This window comes from Dermochelys coriacea, chromosome 1 (genome assembly GCF_009764565.3).
Source record: "Dermochelys coriacea isolate rDerCor1 chromosome 1, rDerCor1.pri.v4, whole genome shotgun sequence".
Taxonomy (NCBI): domain Eukaryota; kingdom Metazoa; phylum Chordata; order Testudines; family Dermochelyidae; genus Dermochelys; species Dermochelys coriacea.
This window is the reverse complement of record NC_050068.2, coordinates 642932-660973: the sequence shown is the minus strand read 5'-3', so window position 1 is coordinate 660973 and position 18042 is coordinate 642932. Positions and strand designations below refer to the sequence as shown.

At 63.1% G+C, this 18042-nt stretch overlaps 1 protein-coding gene across 6 annotated transcripts in view; it reads right to left on the bottom strand.

Moving 5' to 3' along the window:
* The window catches only part of APBB1 (amyloid beta precursor protein binding family B member 1), a 33707-nt gene extending 15717 nt beyond the window's left edge, over positions 1 to 17990 (bottom strand). For 4 of the 6 annotated variants that reach the window (XM_038370455.2, XM_043503957.1, XM_043503956.1 and 1 more), the window contains exons 1-3: positions 17704 to 17990; positions 9479 to 10005; positions 394 to 599 (exon numbers count right to left, since the gene is read on the bottom strand). In XM_038370455.2, the coding sequence (XP_038226383.1) occupies positions 394 to 599; positions 9479 to 10005; positions 17704 to 17975 (1005 nt within the window). In that variant the 5' untranslated portion in view covers positions 17976 to 17990. Of the gene's footprint in view, positions 1 to 393; positions 600 to 9478; positions 10006 to 13151; positions 13200 to 16368; positions 16454 to 17703 lie in introns of those variants that run through there. The other 2 variants (XM_043503960.1, XM_043503958.1) reach the window with 2 other exon arrangements.
* Between the last annotated feature and the right edge of the window lie 52 nt (positions 17991 to 18042).

Below are 18042 nucleotides of genomic sequence, written 5' to 3'. Positions count from 1 at the left end.
GCCCTGGCAGTGTCTCCCCAGGTGGGGGGGTTCCTGGGGCCCCGGCAGCGTCTTCCCAGGGTGGGGGGGTCCCTGGCAGTGTCTTCCCAGGGTGGGGGGGTCCCCTGGGGCACCGGCAGCCTCTCCCAGGGTGAGGGGTCCCTGGGGCACCGGCAGCGTCTTCCCAGGGTGGGGGGATCCCCTTGGGCACTGGCAGCGTCTTCCCAGGGTGGGGGGGGTCCCCTTGGGCACTGGCAGCCTCTTCCCAGGGTGGGGGGTCCCTGGGGCCCTGGCAGTGTCTCCCCAGGGTGGGGGATGTCCCTGGGGCACCAGCAGTGTCTCCCTGAGGGAGGGGTGGTCCCTGGGATACTGGCAGCATCTCCCCAGGGTGGGGGGCATCCATGGGGCTCTCACCCGCTGCTCCTCGGTGGGTGTGTTCCCCTGGGAGTCACAGTCGGGGCCGCGGCCCTCCTCGCCCTGCCCCAGGTCTGTGGGCGGCTCCCACTGCGTGGTGCCCGTGGGGATGTGCCAGTAGTAGGTGCCCGAAGTGTCCTGCACCCTCACCCATCCGGCCGGCAGGTCTGAGTCCGTCTCGAAGGCGTTGTGGGCCCAGGAGGCGTCTGTGGGGGGTGGAGGGTAATTGGGGCCGGGCACCCCCGGGGAGTCAGCATGGGCCAGAGCCGGGACAGGACAAGGCCCCAACATCGGCCCGGGGCCCAGCCCAGCCCAGCCCAGCCGCAACCCCAACCCCAACCCCAACCCCACCGCCCTACCCCTCGCTCTGCCCACTCGTCCCCCCAGGGCCGGCCCTCAGCTCAGCCCCTCCAGCCCCCCAGCCAGGCCCGGGGCTCCCTGGCATGACCTGGGCTTGGCCAGATCGACTCGCACGGCCCCAGTGCCAGCTCGCTCGGGGCACAGCCAGCCCCCCGTGACCCCCCATTTCCCGGCGCTGATGGGGTCGTCGCCTGCAGCCCAGGCCAGAGTGTGGCAGGCACCAGGCTGGGAACAGCCCCTGCGGGACCCCGGGAACAGCCCTGGAACCCGGGGCCCCCGTTACAACGATGGGCGGTGCCCGGCAGAGCCTCGTCTGGACGGCACCAAGTCAGACGCCTCCGAGCCTCTGCCTACGACACAGTCCCCTTGTCGTCGCCCCCAAGCTGAGCCGGGCACCGGCCAGACCCAGCCAAGCCGGGCACCAGACCCAGCCGAGCACCAGACCCAGCCGAGCTGGGCACCGACCAGACCCAGCCAAGCCGGGCACCAGACCCAGCCGAGCCAGGCACCGACCAGACCCAGCCAAGCCGGGCACCAGACCCAGCCAAGCACCAGACCCAGCCGAGCCGGGCACTGACCAGACCCAGCCGAGCCGGGCACCAGACCCAGCCAAGCCGGGCACCGACCAGACCCAGCCAAGCCGAGCACCAGACCCAGCCGAGCACCAGACCCAGCCGAGCCGGGCACCGACCAGAGCCAGCCGAGCCGGGCACCAGACCCAGCCGAGCCGGGCACCGACCAGAGCCAGCCGAGCCGGGCACCAGAGCCAGCCGAGCCGGGCACCGACCAGACCCAGCCGAGCCGGGCACCAGACCCAGCCGAGCCGGGCACCGACCAGAGCCAGCCGAGCCGGGCACCAGACCCAGCCGAGCCGGGCACCAGACCCAGCCGAGCACCAGACCCAGCCGAGCTGGGCACCAGACTCAGCCGAGCCGGGCACCGACCAGACCCAGCCAAGCCGAGCACCAGACCCAGCCGAGCTGGGCACCGACCAGACCCAGCCGAGCCGGGCACCAGACCCAGCCGAGCCGGGCACCGACCAGACCCAGCCGAGCCGGGCACCAGACCCAGCCGAGCACCGACCAGACCCAGCCAAGCCGGGCACCAGACCCAGCCGAGCACCAGACCCAGCCGAGCTGGGCACCGACCAGACCCAGCCGAGCCGGGCACCAGACCCAGCCGAGCCGGGCACCGACCAGACCCAGCTGAGCCGGGCACCAGACCCAGCCGAGCACCGACCAGACCCAGCCAAGCCGGGCACCAGACCCAGCCGAGCACCAGACCCAGCCGAGCTGGGCACCGACCAGACCCAGCCGAGCCGGGCACCAGACCCAGCTGAGCCGGGCACCGACCAGACCCAGCCGAGCCGGGCACCAGACCCAGCCGAGCTCACAGTGATAGTGATCAGTGGGCCGAATGCGTCCCAGCTCAGCCTCCCCGCCTGCTCCTCCCCCAGCACGGCCCAGCACTGACGAGCAGCTCCTGCCACGGGCTGCCCCACTCAGTCCACACACAGGGACAGACCGACAAACCCAGCCGGGGCTGCAGCCCCCCACACCCCACCAGGAGCTGCAGGGCCCCCTCCCCCACCCGGAGCTGCAGCCCCCCCCGCCAGCCTCTGTCCTCTGCACCCCCCCCCCCATGGGACGGGCACGTGTCAATTTGGGTGAGTTTCAAGCACTTTAATGACTCCTCAGTCCGCCCACAAGCAGGTGACCCCCACCTGTGTTCCTTCACCTCCCCAAGGGCAAACTCAGTCTCTTCCCCCCCAGGAAACAACAAGGCACACCGAGGAAACTGAGGCACACCTACGCTTCATGCAAATATTGCCAACAAATGCCCGTGTTGCCCCCTGCACTGAGCCCAGAGACTCGGGTTGGGCTGAGCCCTCTGCCCAGAAGGCCTCTAGCCCAGCTTGAGGGGAACCAGGGGCCAGTGGCTCCAGCAGTGCCCCGGGCAGAAGCCACGACACAGGGGACTTTGATAACATCCTCTCTGGGTGGGGCAAGGCAGTTGGTAGAGACCCAGAGATTGGCTGTGACAGCGCCTGGCTGCCTGGGGCCTAGGCCCATGGGGAGCCCCACAAGACAACGGCCCCTCCAACTGCCCGGACATTTGGCACCTAGCAACTAACACCCAGGGATGGGCCCCGCTCGGCAGGGAGCCAGCCCGTGCGACCAGCCGGAGAGCAAAGGGCGAAGGAGGAGCCAGGGAGAGGGGTTGGGAAGTGGGGGGCTGCCGGAAGCAGGAGACGCTCCTGGACGGGGATTACAGAGGGGCCGGGGGGCTCTGGGCTCTGATCCAACCCGGCTGGCCCAGGCTGTAACTCTCTGCACTGGGTCTAGACCCCCAGTCACCACCCTGCTGTTACCCGCTGGCTGAGTCACTGCAGAGTCAGGCGGGGGGGGTGCCCGGCTCCCTTGGGGTACAAGTCTCCTGCCGGGGTCCCACCCAGGGGGACTCGCCGAGGGAGCTCCCGGTGTGAGGTGGGGGATAGGGGCTCCGAGGGTCGGTCCCAGGGGGAGGGAGCTGGGGGGCTGACCCCAGAGAGTGTGAGTGAGCTCACAAAAGCTTATGCTCAAATAAATTTGTTAGTCTCTAAGGTGCCACAAGTCCTCTTTTCTTTCTGGAGGGGCCTGATGCCCTGCAGGGGACCTGCCAGGGCCTGTCCTGGAGCTGGGCAAGGGCACTGGACCGGTGGAGCCGCGGAAGGGCAGGTGGAGCTGTGACAGATGGTTCCACTGATCAGGCACATCCCTGGCTTCGGCTTCCAGCCCTTCTTGGCAACCTGTCCCCCCAGAGCACAGAGCCCCCAAGCCAACCTGTCCCCCCTGTGACGAAGTGGGAATGTTATTAATGTTTTCTCTGAATACTGTGGGAGTGCCTCAGTTTCCTCTAGGCATTTCATAAGTCTCTAGGTGATGGGATAGGGGGGTGATTGTGGCAGAGCCCTAGAGGGCCAGTGGGATGGTGTCTGCACAGAGAATGGCCGATGCCCTGTCTCCTGGCCACCGAAGGCCTGGGTCCCTCCCCTGCAAAGTGGCCAACTGAAGGGGTTGGAGAACAAAGGGATCAGTGGCCTCCTGGCCCAGGAGAGAGACAAAGGCCAGAGGAGGGGTGGGAAAGTTTCAGTTTGAAGCTGGCTGGGGAAATGGAGGGAGGCCCAGATGGGGCTCTGGCCTCCCTGCCCCACAAGATGGACCCGGCTGAGGGGTCCTGTTCTCTGTACCTACAAGCTCTGGTTTGGATCATGTTCCTGTCGTCTAATAAACCTTCTGTGTTAGTGGCTGGCTGAGAGTCCCGGTGAATTGCAGGAAGTGGGAGGTGCAGGGCCCAACTCCCCCACGCTCCATGATACCTTCAGAGCATGGAGCCCCCTTGCCAGCCTATCAGCACGGAGCCCCCCGGGACGGCCTGTCCCCCCCACAGCACGGAGCACCCAGTGCAAACCAGCCGACTCTCCTTTGTCCTTAAGGCGCTGTAGACACAGACCCCCCCACACACACTGAGCTCAGGGCCCAGACATGCCAAGCACCCCACAGAGCCCCCCAGCTGACACCCCGGGCGCTGCACAGTCTCTGTGGACAGTCCCTGCACACCCAGACAGATGTGGGGGGCAGAGGGCCTCAGGATCATGCCGGGCCCCCAGCAGAGCCCAGCTCTGCACCCAGCCCATGTCCCGGGTCCAAGCCCTGGGCCTTGGCCCCAAAGCAGCCTGCAAACCAGCCCAGGCCTCATGACGCAGCCCCCTAGAGCTCACCCTGCCCGGGCCTCCTCTGGTGCTGGGGGCAGGCGGGCAGCGTCCGTGGTCGCTCCAATAGCCTGGCTGTGCCCCGCTCCTGGATCCCTTGCTGGGCGAGCAGCCAGCGAGCAATGGCCTGGCAGGGATCCGAGCTGTACGCGGTGCTGGCAGCCGGTGCCACCCGCCTCCGTGGGCACAGCTGGCCGGGAGCAGCGTAAACAGCCTCCTGCTTGGCTCTGCGCAGCTCCGTGCCCTCCCTGGCACCTCCGGCTGCCTCCCCCGGGGCGGGGGCCCTGCGGGCTGCATGGAGCTCACTGCAGCTGGCTTCCACACACCGCCCCTGCCCCCCTCGAATGGAGCTCAGAGGGGGGTCTGTGTTGCCTTCGGGGCAATGGAGCGTCAGCTGGTTTGCACTGGGGGCTCTCTGCTCTGGGGGGACAGGCTGGCCCTGGGGGCTCCATGCTGTGGTGGGACAGGCCAGCCCGGGGGCTCCATGCTGTGGTGGGTCAGGCCAGTCTGGGGGCTCCGAGCTGTGGGGGACAGGCCAGGCCAGGGGCTCCATGCTCTGGGGGGACAGGCCAGCCTGGGGGCTCTGTGCTGTGGGGGGGACAGGCCGGCCCTGGGGGCTCCATGCTGTGGTGGGACAGGCCAGCCCGGGGACTCCATGCTGTGGTGGGTCAGGCCAGTCCGGGGGGCTCCGAGCTGTGGGGGACAGGCCAGTCCAGGGGCTCCATGCTCTGGGGGACAGGCCAGCCTGGGGGCTCTGTGCTGTGGGGGGGACAGGCCGGTCCTGGGGGCTCCATGCTGTGGTGGGACAGGCCAGCCCGGGGGCTCCATGCTGTGGTGGGTCAGGCCAGTCCGGGGGGCTCCGAGCTGTGGGGGGACAGGCCAGTCCAGGGGCTCCATGCTCTGGGGGGACAGGCCAGCCTGGGGGCTCTGTGCTGTGGGGGGGACAGGCCAGCCCGGGGGCTCCATGCTCTGGGGGACAGGCCAGCCCAGGCCCAGGGTGTCCCTAGCCTCTGTTTGCCAGAAGCTGGGAATGGGGTGTCACAGAGTGTGGAGGAGTCACAGCCCTGCACCCCTCTTCCTGCAATTCCCTGGGACTCTCAGCCAGCCAGTAAAACAGAAGGTTTATTGGACAACAGGAACACAGTCTAAAACAGAGCTTCAGGGTACAACCAGGACCCCTCAGTCAAGTCTTTCTGGGGGGCAGGGAGCGTAGACCCCAGCCCCGGGTTTCCCTCCATTTCCATAGTCCCCTCCCAACTCAAAACCCCCTCCAGCCAACTTCCCCAGCCTCCCCCCGGCTCCTCCTCCAGCCTTTGTCCAGCTTCCTGGTGTCACCTGGCCCCAGCTCGCTCCTGGACAGAGTGTGGGGGAGTCAGGGCCCTGCACCCCCCTCCCGGCTCAGGTGACAGGCTCAGGTATCGTCCCTCCAGTGACGCCCCCCCCCCCCGCTATCCCATCCCCAGTGCAGACAGTCCCAGCAAAACACCCCTGCGACACCCCCAGGTCAATCCGCCCCCCTCAGTCCCTGCTGCGTCTCAGGGGGACAGGAGATGGGTCACTGGGTGACTCCCTGATCTCTTCATTCCCTTGGGGCCCCTGGTCCTGGCCACGGTCAGAGGACAGAACACTGGGCTGGATGGACCGTGGGGCTGACCCATTCTGGCCGCTCTGATGTAACTACTCCTGTGCCCCACATAGTATCTGCCAACCCAGCCCCGCCGGTGCCCCTCCCTCCCGACCCGCAGCCCCCTGCTCCCCCAGCCCCGCCGGTGCCCCTCCCTCCCGACCCGCAGCCCCCTGCTCCCCCCAGCCCCGCCGGTGCCCCTCCCTCCCGACCCGCAGCCCCCTGCTCCCCCAGCCCCGCCGGTGCCCCTCACTCTCCACCCGCATCCCCCTGCTCCCCCAGCCCCGCCGGTGCCCCTCCCTCCCGACCCGCAGCCCCCTGCTCCCCCCAGCCCCGCCGGTGCCCCTCCCGCCCGACCCGCAGCCCCTGCTCCCCCCACCCCCGCCGGTGCCCCTCCCTCCCGACCCGCAGCCCCCTGCTCCCCCCAGTCCCACCGGTGCCCCTCACTCTCCACCCGCATCCCCCTGCTCCCCCAGCCCCGCCGGTGCCCCTCCCTCCCGACCCGCAGCCCCCTGCTCCCCCTAGCCCCGCCGGTGCCCCTCCCGCCCGCCCCGCAGCCCCCTGCTCCCCCCAGCCCCGCCCTCCCGACCCGCAGCCCCCTGCTCCCCCCAGCCCCGCCGGTGCCCCTCACTCCCGACCCACAGCCCCCTGCTCCCCCCAGCCCCTCCAGTGCCCCTCACTCCCCACCCGGAGCCCCCTGCTCCCCCCAGCCCCCCAGTGCCCCTCACTCCCAACCCGCAGCCCCTGCTCCCCCAGCCCCACCCCACCCCCCTGCCCCCCAGCCCTGCCGGTGCCCCTCCCTCCCGACCCGCAGCCCCCTGCTCCCCCCAGCCCCGCCGGTGCCCCTCCCGCCCGACCTGCAGCCCCCTGCTCCCCCCAGCCCCGCCGGTGCCCCTCCCGCCCGACCCGCAGCCCCCTGCTCCCCCACCCCGCCGGTGCCCCTCCCTCCCGACCCGCAGCCCCCTGCTCCCCCCAGTCCCACCGGTGCCCCTCCCCTCCCGACCCGCAGCCCCCTGCTCCCCCCCCACCCCGCCGGTGCCCCTCACTCTCCACCTGCATCCCCCTGCTCCCCCCAGCCCCGCCGGTGCCCCTCCCTCCCGACCCGCAGCCCCCTGCTCCCCCCAGCCCCCCGGTGCCCCTCCCGCCTGACCCGCAGCCCCCTGCTCCCCCTAGCCCCGCCGGTGCCCCTCCCGCCCGCCCCGCAGCCCCCTGCTCCCCCCAGCCCCGCCCTCCCGACCCGCAGCCCCCTGCTCCCCCCAGCCCCGCTGGTGCCCCTCACTCCCGACCCACAGCCCCCTGCTCCCCCCAGCCCCTCCAGTGCCCCTCACTCTCCACCCGGAGCCCCCTGCTCCCCCCAGCCCGGCCAGTGCCCCTCCCTCCGACCCGCACCCCCCCCCCCCACCCCCCCGCCCCTGCTCCCCCAGCCCCCACCCCCTGCCTGCCCCCCAGCCCCGCCGGTGCCCCTCACTCCCGACCCACAACCCCCTGCTCCCCCCATGCCTGCCGGTGTCCCTGACTCCCGACCCACAGCCCCCTGCTCCCCCCAGCCCCGCCGGTGCCCCTACCTCCGAATCCGCAGCCCCCTGCTCCCCCCATGCCCGCCGGTGCCCCTCACTCTCCACCCGGAGCCCCCTGCTCCCCCCAGCACCGCCGGTGCCCCTCCCTCCCGACCCGCAGTCCCCTGCTCCCCCCAGGCTCCCCGGTGCCCCTCACTCTCCACCCGCAGCCTCCTGCTCCCCCCCAGCCAGGCCGGTGCCCCTCACTCCCAACCCACAGCCCCCTGCTCCCACCAGTGCCCCTCTAGGAGCCCCCATCCCTGATCCAGGCCCAGGGCGGACACTGGCTGGCTGTGGGGCAAGAAATGGGACATGAGGCCTGTCCCCTCTGGGGGGCACCAGTCCTGTGGGGGTGTGGGGCAAGGTCCATGGCTCCTGTCTGATCTGGAAGGGACCCAGGAGTCCTGACACAGCTCCCCCACCCACCTACTCAGCGAGGCGACTCCTCTTCCTACAGTGGGTGCTGCGGCCCTGGGCCCCCCTGCTCCATGTGGGTGGCCAGGTCACAGCACCCCCCTGCCACTGACTGGGCAGTGGGAGGTATGGGGTGTGGGGGTCCATATGGAGGGGCAGCAGGATGTGGGGGGAAGGGGTCCCTGAAGGAGAGGCAGGTGTCCTTGCCCTGGGACAGGTGCCCTGAGGGCAGACGCTGCCCCAGAGTCCTACCTGGCGTCACTCAGGGTGGGGCCGGCGCCCCCAGCCTGGGACTCCCTGTGGGGCCCCCGGCAGAGTCACGCATGCTGGAGGCTCCGATGTTCGGTCCCAGAGAGAGCTCCCCTCGCTGTCACGGTGCCCTGGCAGCCAGTAGCCAGGTGACTGGTCAAGGGGGACCTGCCAGGGTCCCGGGGAGCATCGCGCCCTAACGGGGACGCAGCAGCCCCTTGCCGGGGCCTGGCCGGGCTGGATTCGCAGCAGGGAGCCCTGGACAAAGACGAGTTGCTGGTGCCAATGGCCCAGCCTCGGAGGCCACGGACCTCCCCTGTGAGTTACGGGGGCCTGGGACCCGGCCCAGTACTGGGGTCACCCCCAAGGGCCTGGCTGGGACACCCCCATTGATCCGTCCATCCGTCCGTGCAGAGCTCCGCCCTCCAACCATCCATCCATGCAGAGCTCCTCCCCCTCCATCCATGCGTCCGTGCAGAGCTCCGCCCCCTCCATCCATCCGTCTGTCCCTGCAGAGCTCCGCCCCCTCCATCCATCCATCCCTGCAGAGCTCCGCCCCCTCCATCCGTCCGTCCCTGCAGAGCTCCGCCCCCTCCATGCGTCCGTCTGTCCCTGCAGAGCTCCGCCCCCTCCATGCGTCCGTGCAGAGCTCCGCCCCCTCCATCCATCCGTCCGTGCAGAGCTCCACCCCCTCCATCCATGCGTCCCTGCAGAGCTCCGCCCCCCCATCCATCCGTCCCTGCAGAGCTCCGCCCCCTCCATCCATCCGTCCCTGCAGAGCTCCGCCCCCATCCATGCGTCCCTGCAGAGCTCCGCCCCCTCCATCCATGCATCCCTGCAGAGCTCCGCCCCCCATCCATGCATCCCTGCAGAGCTCCGCCCCCCATCCATCCGTCCCTGCAGAGCTCCGCCCCCTCCATCCATCCGTCCCTGCAGAGCTCCGCCCCCATCCATCCGTCCCTGCAGAGCTCCGCCCCCTCCATCCATCCGTCCCTGCAGAGCTCCGCCCCCATCCATGCGTCCCTGCAGAGCTCCGCTTCCTCCCCTTCCCCGCAGCATCTGGCGGTTCTGCCCCCAGTGCCGGGCCAGCAGAGGAGCTGAGCGAGCCCATGGGCCCCGGCCTGCCCCTACCTGTGTCGTCGGGGGAGCTGCAGGCCGGGCTGCCCTGGCTCAGCGTGGCCCAGCTGGAGTCCTCGTCGCTGGTGGCGCTGGCCCGCGGGCCGAAGAGCAGGCTGGCGCTCTTGCCGGGCTCGCGCTCCGAGCTCTGCTCTGACTCAGCCGTGACGGGGTTGCTCTGTACCGGGGTGGAGTCGGCGTCCTCGTCCGGGCCCCCCAGGGGCAGGTCACCAAGCAGAGCCGTGGCCAGGGGGCCAAGCTCATTGCGGTTCTGGTCCTGCTTGGCCGCTTGGCGCAGTTGGTTCTGCCCGTCCTTCACCCACTTGGCGTTGGCGGGGTCCTCTGTAGGCGGGGGGCCCAGCCCCAGGGCACTGTGTAGGGCGGGGCAGACGCAGTGCCCCAGGGGCAAGGCCTGGCACGGCAGCGTGCCATTCATCAGCTCGCTGTGGGGCGCCCGCAGCGCCAAGCTCAGCCCCGGGCAGCTGTTGTCATTGGCCAGGTCACTCCTCTGGCTCAGCGGCCGCGACATGGCCCCAGGCACCCTGGGAAGGGAGAGATGATGGCGTGAAAGCCGGCCCGGCACAGAGCACACGGCTGGGCCTGGGCCTGGGTGCAGCCAGCCAGAGGAACATCCATAACAACACAAGAACAGCCTTACTGGGTCAGAGCAAAGGTCCATCTAGCTCAGTGTCCTGCCTGCCGACAGTGGCCACTGCCAGGTGCCCCAGAGGGAGTGAACAGAACAGGGAATCATCAAGTGAACCATCCCCTGTCGCCCATTCCCAGCTCTGGCAAACAGAGGCTAGAGACACCATCCCTATCCATCCTAGCTAATAGCCATTGATGGACCTATCCGCCATGAATGTATCTCATTCTTTTTTTGAACCCTGTTATGGTCACAACATCCTCTGGCAAGGAGTTCCACAGGTTGACTGTGTGTTGTGTGAAGAAATACTTCCTTTGTTTGTTTTAAACCTGCTGCCTGTTAATTTCATTTGGTGACCGCTAGTGGTTTTTTACCTATGAAAGCTTATGCCCAAATAAATCTGTTGGTCTTTAAGGTGTCACCAGACTCCTTGTTGTTTTTGTGGATACAGACAAACACAGCTACCCCCTGATACTTGACACCTAGTTCTTGTGGTATGAGGAGTAAAAAACACTTCCTTATTTACTTTCTCTGCACCAGCCACGATTTCATAGACCTCAATCATATCTCCCCTTAGCCGTCTCTTTTCCAAGCTGAAATGGGTAGTAATCAATGGCTCCATGTCTAGTTGGCAGCTGGTATCAAGTGGAGTGCCCCAAGGGTCGGTCCTCGGGTCAGTTTTGTTCAATATTTTCATTAATGATCTGGAGGATGGTGTGGATTGCACCCTCAGCAAGTTTGCAGACGACGCTAAACTGGGAAGAGAGGTAGATACGCTGGAGGGTAGGGATAGGATACAGAGGGCCCTAGATAAATTAGAGGATTGGGCCAAAAGAAATCTGATGAGATTCAACAAGGACAAGTGCAGACCCTGCACTAGGGACGGAAGAATCCCAGGCACCACTACAGACTAGGGACCGAATGGCTGGGCAGCAGTTCTGCAGAAAAGGACCTAGGGGTTACAGTGGATGAGAAGCTGGATATGAGTCAACAGTGTGTCCTTGTTGCCAAGGCCAATGACATTTTGGGATGTATAAATAGGGGCATTGCCAGCAGATCGAGGGACGTGATTGTTCCCCTCTATTCAACATTTGTGAGGCCTCATCTGGAGTCCTGTGTCCAGTTTTGGGCCCCCACTACAAGAAGATGTGGAAAAATTGGAAAGCGTCCAGCAGAGGGCAACAAAAATGATGAGGGGACTGGAACACGTGACTTATGAGGAGAGGCTGAGGGAACTGGGATTATTTAGTCTGCAGAAGGGAAGAATGAGGGGGGATTTGATAGCTGCTTTCAACTACCTGAAAGGGGGTTCCAAAGAAGATGGATCTAGACTGTTCTCAGGGGTAACAGATGACAGAACGAGGAGTAATGGTCTCATGTTGCAGTGGGGGAGGTTTAGGTTGGATATTAGGAAAAACTTTTTCATTAGTGGGACTGTTCTTAATGTTTCCTCTGAATAGTGTGGGGGTGCCTCAGTTTCCCCAATGCAGTTTTTAAGTATCTAGGGGGTGGGATAAGGGCGTGTGATCCTTGCAGAGCCGTAGAGGGCAGGTGTGTGCAGAGGTCTGGACACAGAGAAGGGCCGACACCCTGTTTCCTGGCAATTGATGGCCTGGGCCCTTCCCCCCCCCCCGCAAGGTGAGAGCTAAAGGGTTGGAGAACAAAGGAATCCGGTGACCTCCTGGCTCAGGAAAGGTACAAGGCCCAGAGGAGGGGGGGGCTGGGGAGAGTTTCAGTTTGGGGCTGGCTGGGAACATGGAGTGAAGTGCAGATGGGGTTGTCTGGCTCACTGCCCCCCAAAATGGACCCAGCTGAGGGGTCCTGTTCTCTGTACCTACAAGCTCTGTGTTAGACCATGTTCCTGTCGTCTAATAAGCCTTCTGTTTTACTGGCTGGCTGAGAGTCACGTCTGACTGTGAAGTTAGGGTATAGGACTCTCTGGCTTCCCCAGGACCCCGCCTGGGCAGACTCGCTAGGGGAAGCGCATGGAGGGGCAGAGGATGCTGGATGCTCCGAGGTCAGACTCAGGAAGGTGGAAGTTGGGGAAGCTTCTTGCCCTGGAGACAGTTTGCTCAGAGAGAGGAGACTTCTCCAGAGTCCTGCCTGGCTTCGTAGGGAGCAGTTCCAGAGCATCGCCCAGGGACTCCATGATACATCTCCTCAAAGAATTCTAGTCGATTGATGAGGCATGATTTCCCTTTACAAAAAACATGTTGACTCTTCCCCAATAAATTATGTTCATCTGTGTCTGACAATTTTGTTCTTTACTATAGTTTCAACCAGTTGCCCAGTACTGAAGTGAGGCTTACTGGCCTGTAATTGCTGGGGTCACCTCCAGAGCCCTTTTGAAAAATTGACATCACATTAGCTGTCCTCCAGTCATTTGGTACAGAAGCTGATTTAAATGATCGGTTACAGACGAGAGTCAGTAGTCCTGCAATTTCACATATGAGTTCCTTCAGAACTCTTGGGTGAATCCCATCTCGTCCTGGTGACTTATTACTGTTTAGTTTATCAATTTGCTCCAAAACCTCCTCTAACACCACCTCACTCTGGGACAGTTCCTCAGATTTGTCACCTAAAAAGAATTTGGCTAGCTGTTCTTCAACTTTTTTTTTGGCCTTTCTAATTATGTTCTTACACTTCACTTGCCGATGTTTATGCTCTTTTCTGTTTTCCTTACTAGGATTTAACTTCCACTTCTTCAAGGATGCCTTTTTGCCTCTATCTGCTTCTTTTACTTTGTTGTTAGCCACGGGGACACTTTTTTGGTTCTCTTACTATGTTTTTTAATTTGGGGTAAACATTTAAGTTAAGCCTCTATTACAGTGTCTTTAAAAAGTTTCCATGCAACTTGCAGAGATTTCACTTTTGGCGCTGTACCTTTTAATTTCTGTTTAACTAACCTCCTCTTTTTCGTGTAGTTCTCCTTTCTGAAATTAAATGCTACAGGGTTGGGCCACTGGGGTGTTTTTCCCACACAGGGATGTTAAATTTAATTATATTATGGTCACTATTACCAAGCGGTCCAGCCATATTCACCTCTTGGACCAGATCCTGTGCTCCACTTAGGACTAAATCAAGAATTGCCTCTCCTCTTGTGGGTTGAAGGACTAGCTGCTCCAAGAAGCAGTCATTTAAGATATCAAGAAAATTTCTCTCTGCATCCCGTCCTGAGGTGACATGTAGCCAGTCAATATGGGGATAATTGAAATCCCCCATTATTATTATTATTCAGTTTTTTATTTTATAGCCTCTCTAATCTCCCTGAGCACTACACAGTCACTATCACCATCCTGGTCAGGTTTTCGGTAATATATCCCTGCTGCTACAGTCTTATTATTAGAGCATGGAATTACTATCCATAATTGGCACAGTTTGGTTCATTTAAGATTTGTACTTCATTTGATTCTACACTTTCTTTCACATACAGTGCCAGTTCCCAACCAGCATGACCTGTTCTGTCCTTCCGATATGTTTTGTACCTTGGTATTACTGTGTCCCATTGATTATCCTCATTCCACCAAGTTTCTATGATGCCTATTATATCAATATCCTCATTTAATACTAACAAATTTATTTGAGCATAAGCTTTCGTGAGCTACAGCTCACTTCATACATCCAATGAAGTGAGCTGTAGCTCACGAAAGCTTATGCTCAAATAAATTTGTTACTCTCTAAGGTGCCACAAGTACTCCTGTTCTTTTTGCAAATACAGACTAACATGGCTGCTACTCTGAAACCTCTCATTTAATACGAGGCACTCTAGTTCACCCATCTTATTATTTAAACTTCTAGCACTGGTTATAAGCACTTTAAAAACTTGTCTCCTTTTAGTTGTCTGCCATTATACAATGTAATTGAATGGGCCTTTTTTTTTTATTTGACCATTTCTGATCAGACCCTGCCTGTATTTTGTCATCTTCCATCCTCTCGTCTTCACTAGGACATAGAGATTCTCCATTAGTATATCCTCCCTTAAGGGATGTCTCTGTCTGAACCACGTGCTCCTCTGCACCTGTCGGCTTTCCCCAGCCCTTAGTTTAAAAACTGCTCTACGACCTTCTTAATGTTAAATGCCAGCAATCTGGCTCCATTTTGGTTTAGGTGGAGCCCCTCCTTTCTGTATAGGCTCCTCCTTTCCCCAAAGGTTCCCCAGTTCCTAATAAATCTAAACCCCTCCTCCCTACACCATTGTCTCACCCATGCATTGAGACCCTGCAATTCTGCCTGTCTACCTGGTCCTAAGCGTGGAACTGGGAGCACCTCAGAGAATGCTACCATGGAGATCCTGGACTTCAATCTCTTACCTAGCAGCCTGAATCTGGCCTCCAGGACCTCTCTCCTACCCTTCCCCACGTCATTGGTACCTCCATGTACCACGACCACCGGCTCCTCCTCAGCACTCACAGAAGTCTATCTGGATGTCTCAAGAGATCCGCAACCTTCGTACCAGGCAAGCAAGTCACCATGCGGTTCTCCCAGTCATCACAAACCCAGCTATCTATGTTTCTAATGATCGAATCCCCCAGTGCAAGAGGATCCATAACATCATCTGGAAGGAGGGTCCCAACTATGGGCCCGTTTCCCTCTGCTCCAGTTGGATGTTCTCCTTCCCTGGGACTTTCATCCTCCTCAACAGCAGAGAGGCTGTCAGACCGGAGGTGGGACCATTCTACTGCATCCCGGAAAGTCTCATCTATGTACCTCTCTCTCTCCCTTAGCTCCTCTAGCTCAGCCGCTCTGGTCTCCAAAGCCCGTACACAGTCTCTTGAGGGCCAGGAGCTCCTCGCACCAAGTGCACACATACACCTACAGGGCAGGTAATCAGACATGCTGCATTGGCTGCAATGTGCTGGGATATATACATGGTATATCCAGAACAACATACCCTGACAGCCCAGCTCCTGGCCTCAGGCCCAGCCAGGCTCCCTCAGCAAGGGTAGGGGCACCGCGACCGAACTGGCAGAGCCCAGGGCCAGGTGACGCTCAGCCACGGGGAGACGAGGGAAGCTGCTGAATGCAACCACACCCTGGCCAGGCATCCCAATGCGGGCACCCCAGCTTCTGTTCACACTGGGGGCCCCTGTGCACAATGGCACCTCTGCGATCCGAGCCTGCCAGAGGTGGCCAGGGACCCTGGACGTGCTGTAGCAGCTTGGGCAACAGGCCCATCTACCCGGGCATCCTGTCCTAGAACCACCGACCCACAGGTCTAGAAGGTACCGCAGGGGTCAGCTAGTCTGGCCCTGCTGAGATGCAGGATTGGTTGGTTCTGACTGATCCCAGACAGACCCAAGTTCCTCTGGAAAACCTCCAGTGAAGGAGCTTCCCTGACCTCCCGAGGCATCTGGTCCATTGTCCTCCTGTTGTTACCATTAGAAAGTTCTTCCTGAGATTTCATCTAAATCTGCTCTGCTGGAGTTTGATCCCATCGCCTCTTCTCCTGCCCTCTGTGGCCAGAGAGAACAACTTTTCTCTATGTTTTTATGGCGGCCTTTCAAGGATCTGAAGACCACAGTCATGTCCCCCCTCAGTCTCCTCTCTTCCAGATTAAACATACCCAGTTCCTTCAGCCTTTGCTCGTATGGTTTGTATTCCACCCCTTGGATCCTCTTTGTCACTCGCCTCTGGATCCTTTCTGGTTTCTCTACATCCTTCCTAGACACTGGTGACCCAACTGGACACCGTGCTCCAGCTGAGGCCTGACCAGAAGCAGAGTGGTGCTCTCACCTCCCGTGACTCGTACGCTCTGCCTCTGTTACTGCAACCTGACATTGCATTTTCTTTTAACAGCATCGCATTGCTGACTCGTGTGGAGGTTGTGACCCACCACTGCTCCCAGATCCTTCTCAACAGCGCTGCTGCCAGGCCAGTTATCCCCCATTCTGTATTTGTGCGTTCGGTTTTCCTTCCCTAAGTAGAGCACCTGACATTTGTCTTTCTTGGATTTCGTTTCGTTGTCTATAAAATTTTAGTTTTATCCTCCAAAGTCGGTGCTGCCCCCCCACCAACTTTGTGTCATCTGCATATTTGATCAGTATGCTCTCTCATCCAGCTCATTAATATAGACCAGCCCCAGAACAGATCCCTGTGGAATCCCACTCAAGACCTCCTGCCAACCCGACCTCAGTCCATTCATAGTCCATCTTTCCCGGATCAGACCCACAGCCTGTCCAGCCCGGGATCCCATCCGCCCCTCCTAGCTCACTGGGCACCACTCTGCAGGCCCAACAGCGCCCCCGGATGGCGCCCTTACCCTCTGGCTGCAGGCCGAGGGTACCCCTGAGGACCGGGACATCCGTGCCCATGCGGGGGTGCTGCGGGGGACCAACTCCCAGTACCTGGAGACAGAGGAACAGGAGAGGAGGTCACTCAGGGTGGGCAGCAGGGTCAGACCAGATCCCAAGGGCAGGCGAGATGGACGGGATCAGCTGATCTGACTCCCTGCCGAGCAGAGGCCACAGGACCCCCCCGAATTCCCCCCATCAAACTAGAGCCATTCTGGGCAAACGTCCCAGTGGGACTCAAAGCCAGTTGGGGGGGGGAGAATCCAGGCCGACCCTGGGAAATGCCCCGGCAGCTAATTCATCCCACCCCAGGGAAAGTGGGCCCAGCCTCAGCTTCCAGCCACTGGCTCGGGTAAGACCTTCGTCCGCCAGGCTCAGAAGCGCAGCCGGGACTGTGATCCCCAGAGGGCTCAGGATTCGGGGCTCCTGGGCCTGCCCCTGCTTTGGAGGGGGTTTCTGGGCACTCAGCAGCACATGGGCTCGGCTCAGGCTCCATCCCAACCTCCCGTGTCTGGGTATCAACGGCCAACGAGTCCAGCGACCGCTCAGCCCAGCCCCACCCTGGGGGGTGACTAGCCGCAGAGCTAAGCTACACCCATCAGTGCTCACCCGCATGTGAGCCCCATGCCTGGCATGGCCTGACCCACAGCCCCACAGACACGTAACTCCACACCCTGGGCTCCCCCGGTGTCCCTCACTCGCAACCCGCAGCCCCTGCCCCCCCGCGATGCCCCTCGCTCCCGACCCGCAGCCCCTGCCACCCCCAGGGCCCCTCGCTCCCGACCCGCTGCCCCCCCGGCCTTCCCAGCCCCCCACGCTCCCGACCCGCTGCCCCCCCAGCCTTCCCAGCCCCCCACGCTCCAGACCCGCTGCACCCCCGGCCCCCCCGGAGCCCCTCGCTCCCGACCCGCAGCCCCCCCTGCCCCCCCCGGGGCCCCTCGCTCCCGACCCGCAGCCCCCCCTGGCCTTCCCGGCCCCCCACGCTCCCGACCCGCAGCCCCCCCTGCCCCCCCCGGGGCCCCTCGCTCCCGACCCGCAGCCCCCCCTGGCCTTCCCGGCCCCCCACGCTCCCGACCCGCTGCCCCCCCGGCCCACCCAGGGGCCCCTCGCTCCCGACCCGCTGCCCCCCCGGACCCCCGCTCCCGACCCGCTGCCCCCCCCGGCCTTCCCAGCCCCCCACGCTCCAGACCCGCTGCACCCCCGGACCCCCGCTCCCGACCCGCTGCCCCCCCCGGCCTTCCCGGCCCCCCACGCTCCCGACCCGCGGCCCCCCCCCTGCCCCTCGCTCCCGGCCCCGCCGTTACCTGCTGCGGCTCCGCTCGGCGCTGGGGGAGGAGCCGCCGCTTCCGCTTCCGCGAGACTCCGCCCGCCCGGGGCGGCTGGGGGCAGGTTGGGGGCCGCTGGCGCGGGGGGGCTGCCGGGGCCGGTGGCGGCCGGTCCGGGCCCCCGCGTCGGCAGCTGGGGTGGCCGCGGGAGGAGCCGGACGGGCCGCTCCCCTGGGTCCCGGGCGCCGGGGCGGGGCTGGTCGTGGGGCAGCCGGGGAGCTCCCGGGGGGGGCCACCCTCCCAACGCACATTTCTGGCTGAGGCAATTCGCCACTGGAAGGACTGGGGGGTCCCCCCGCTGGGGGTGACGAAGGGGGG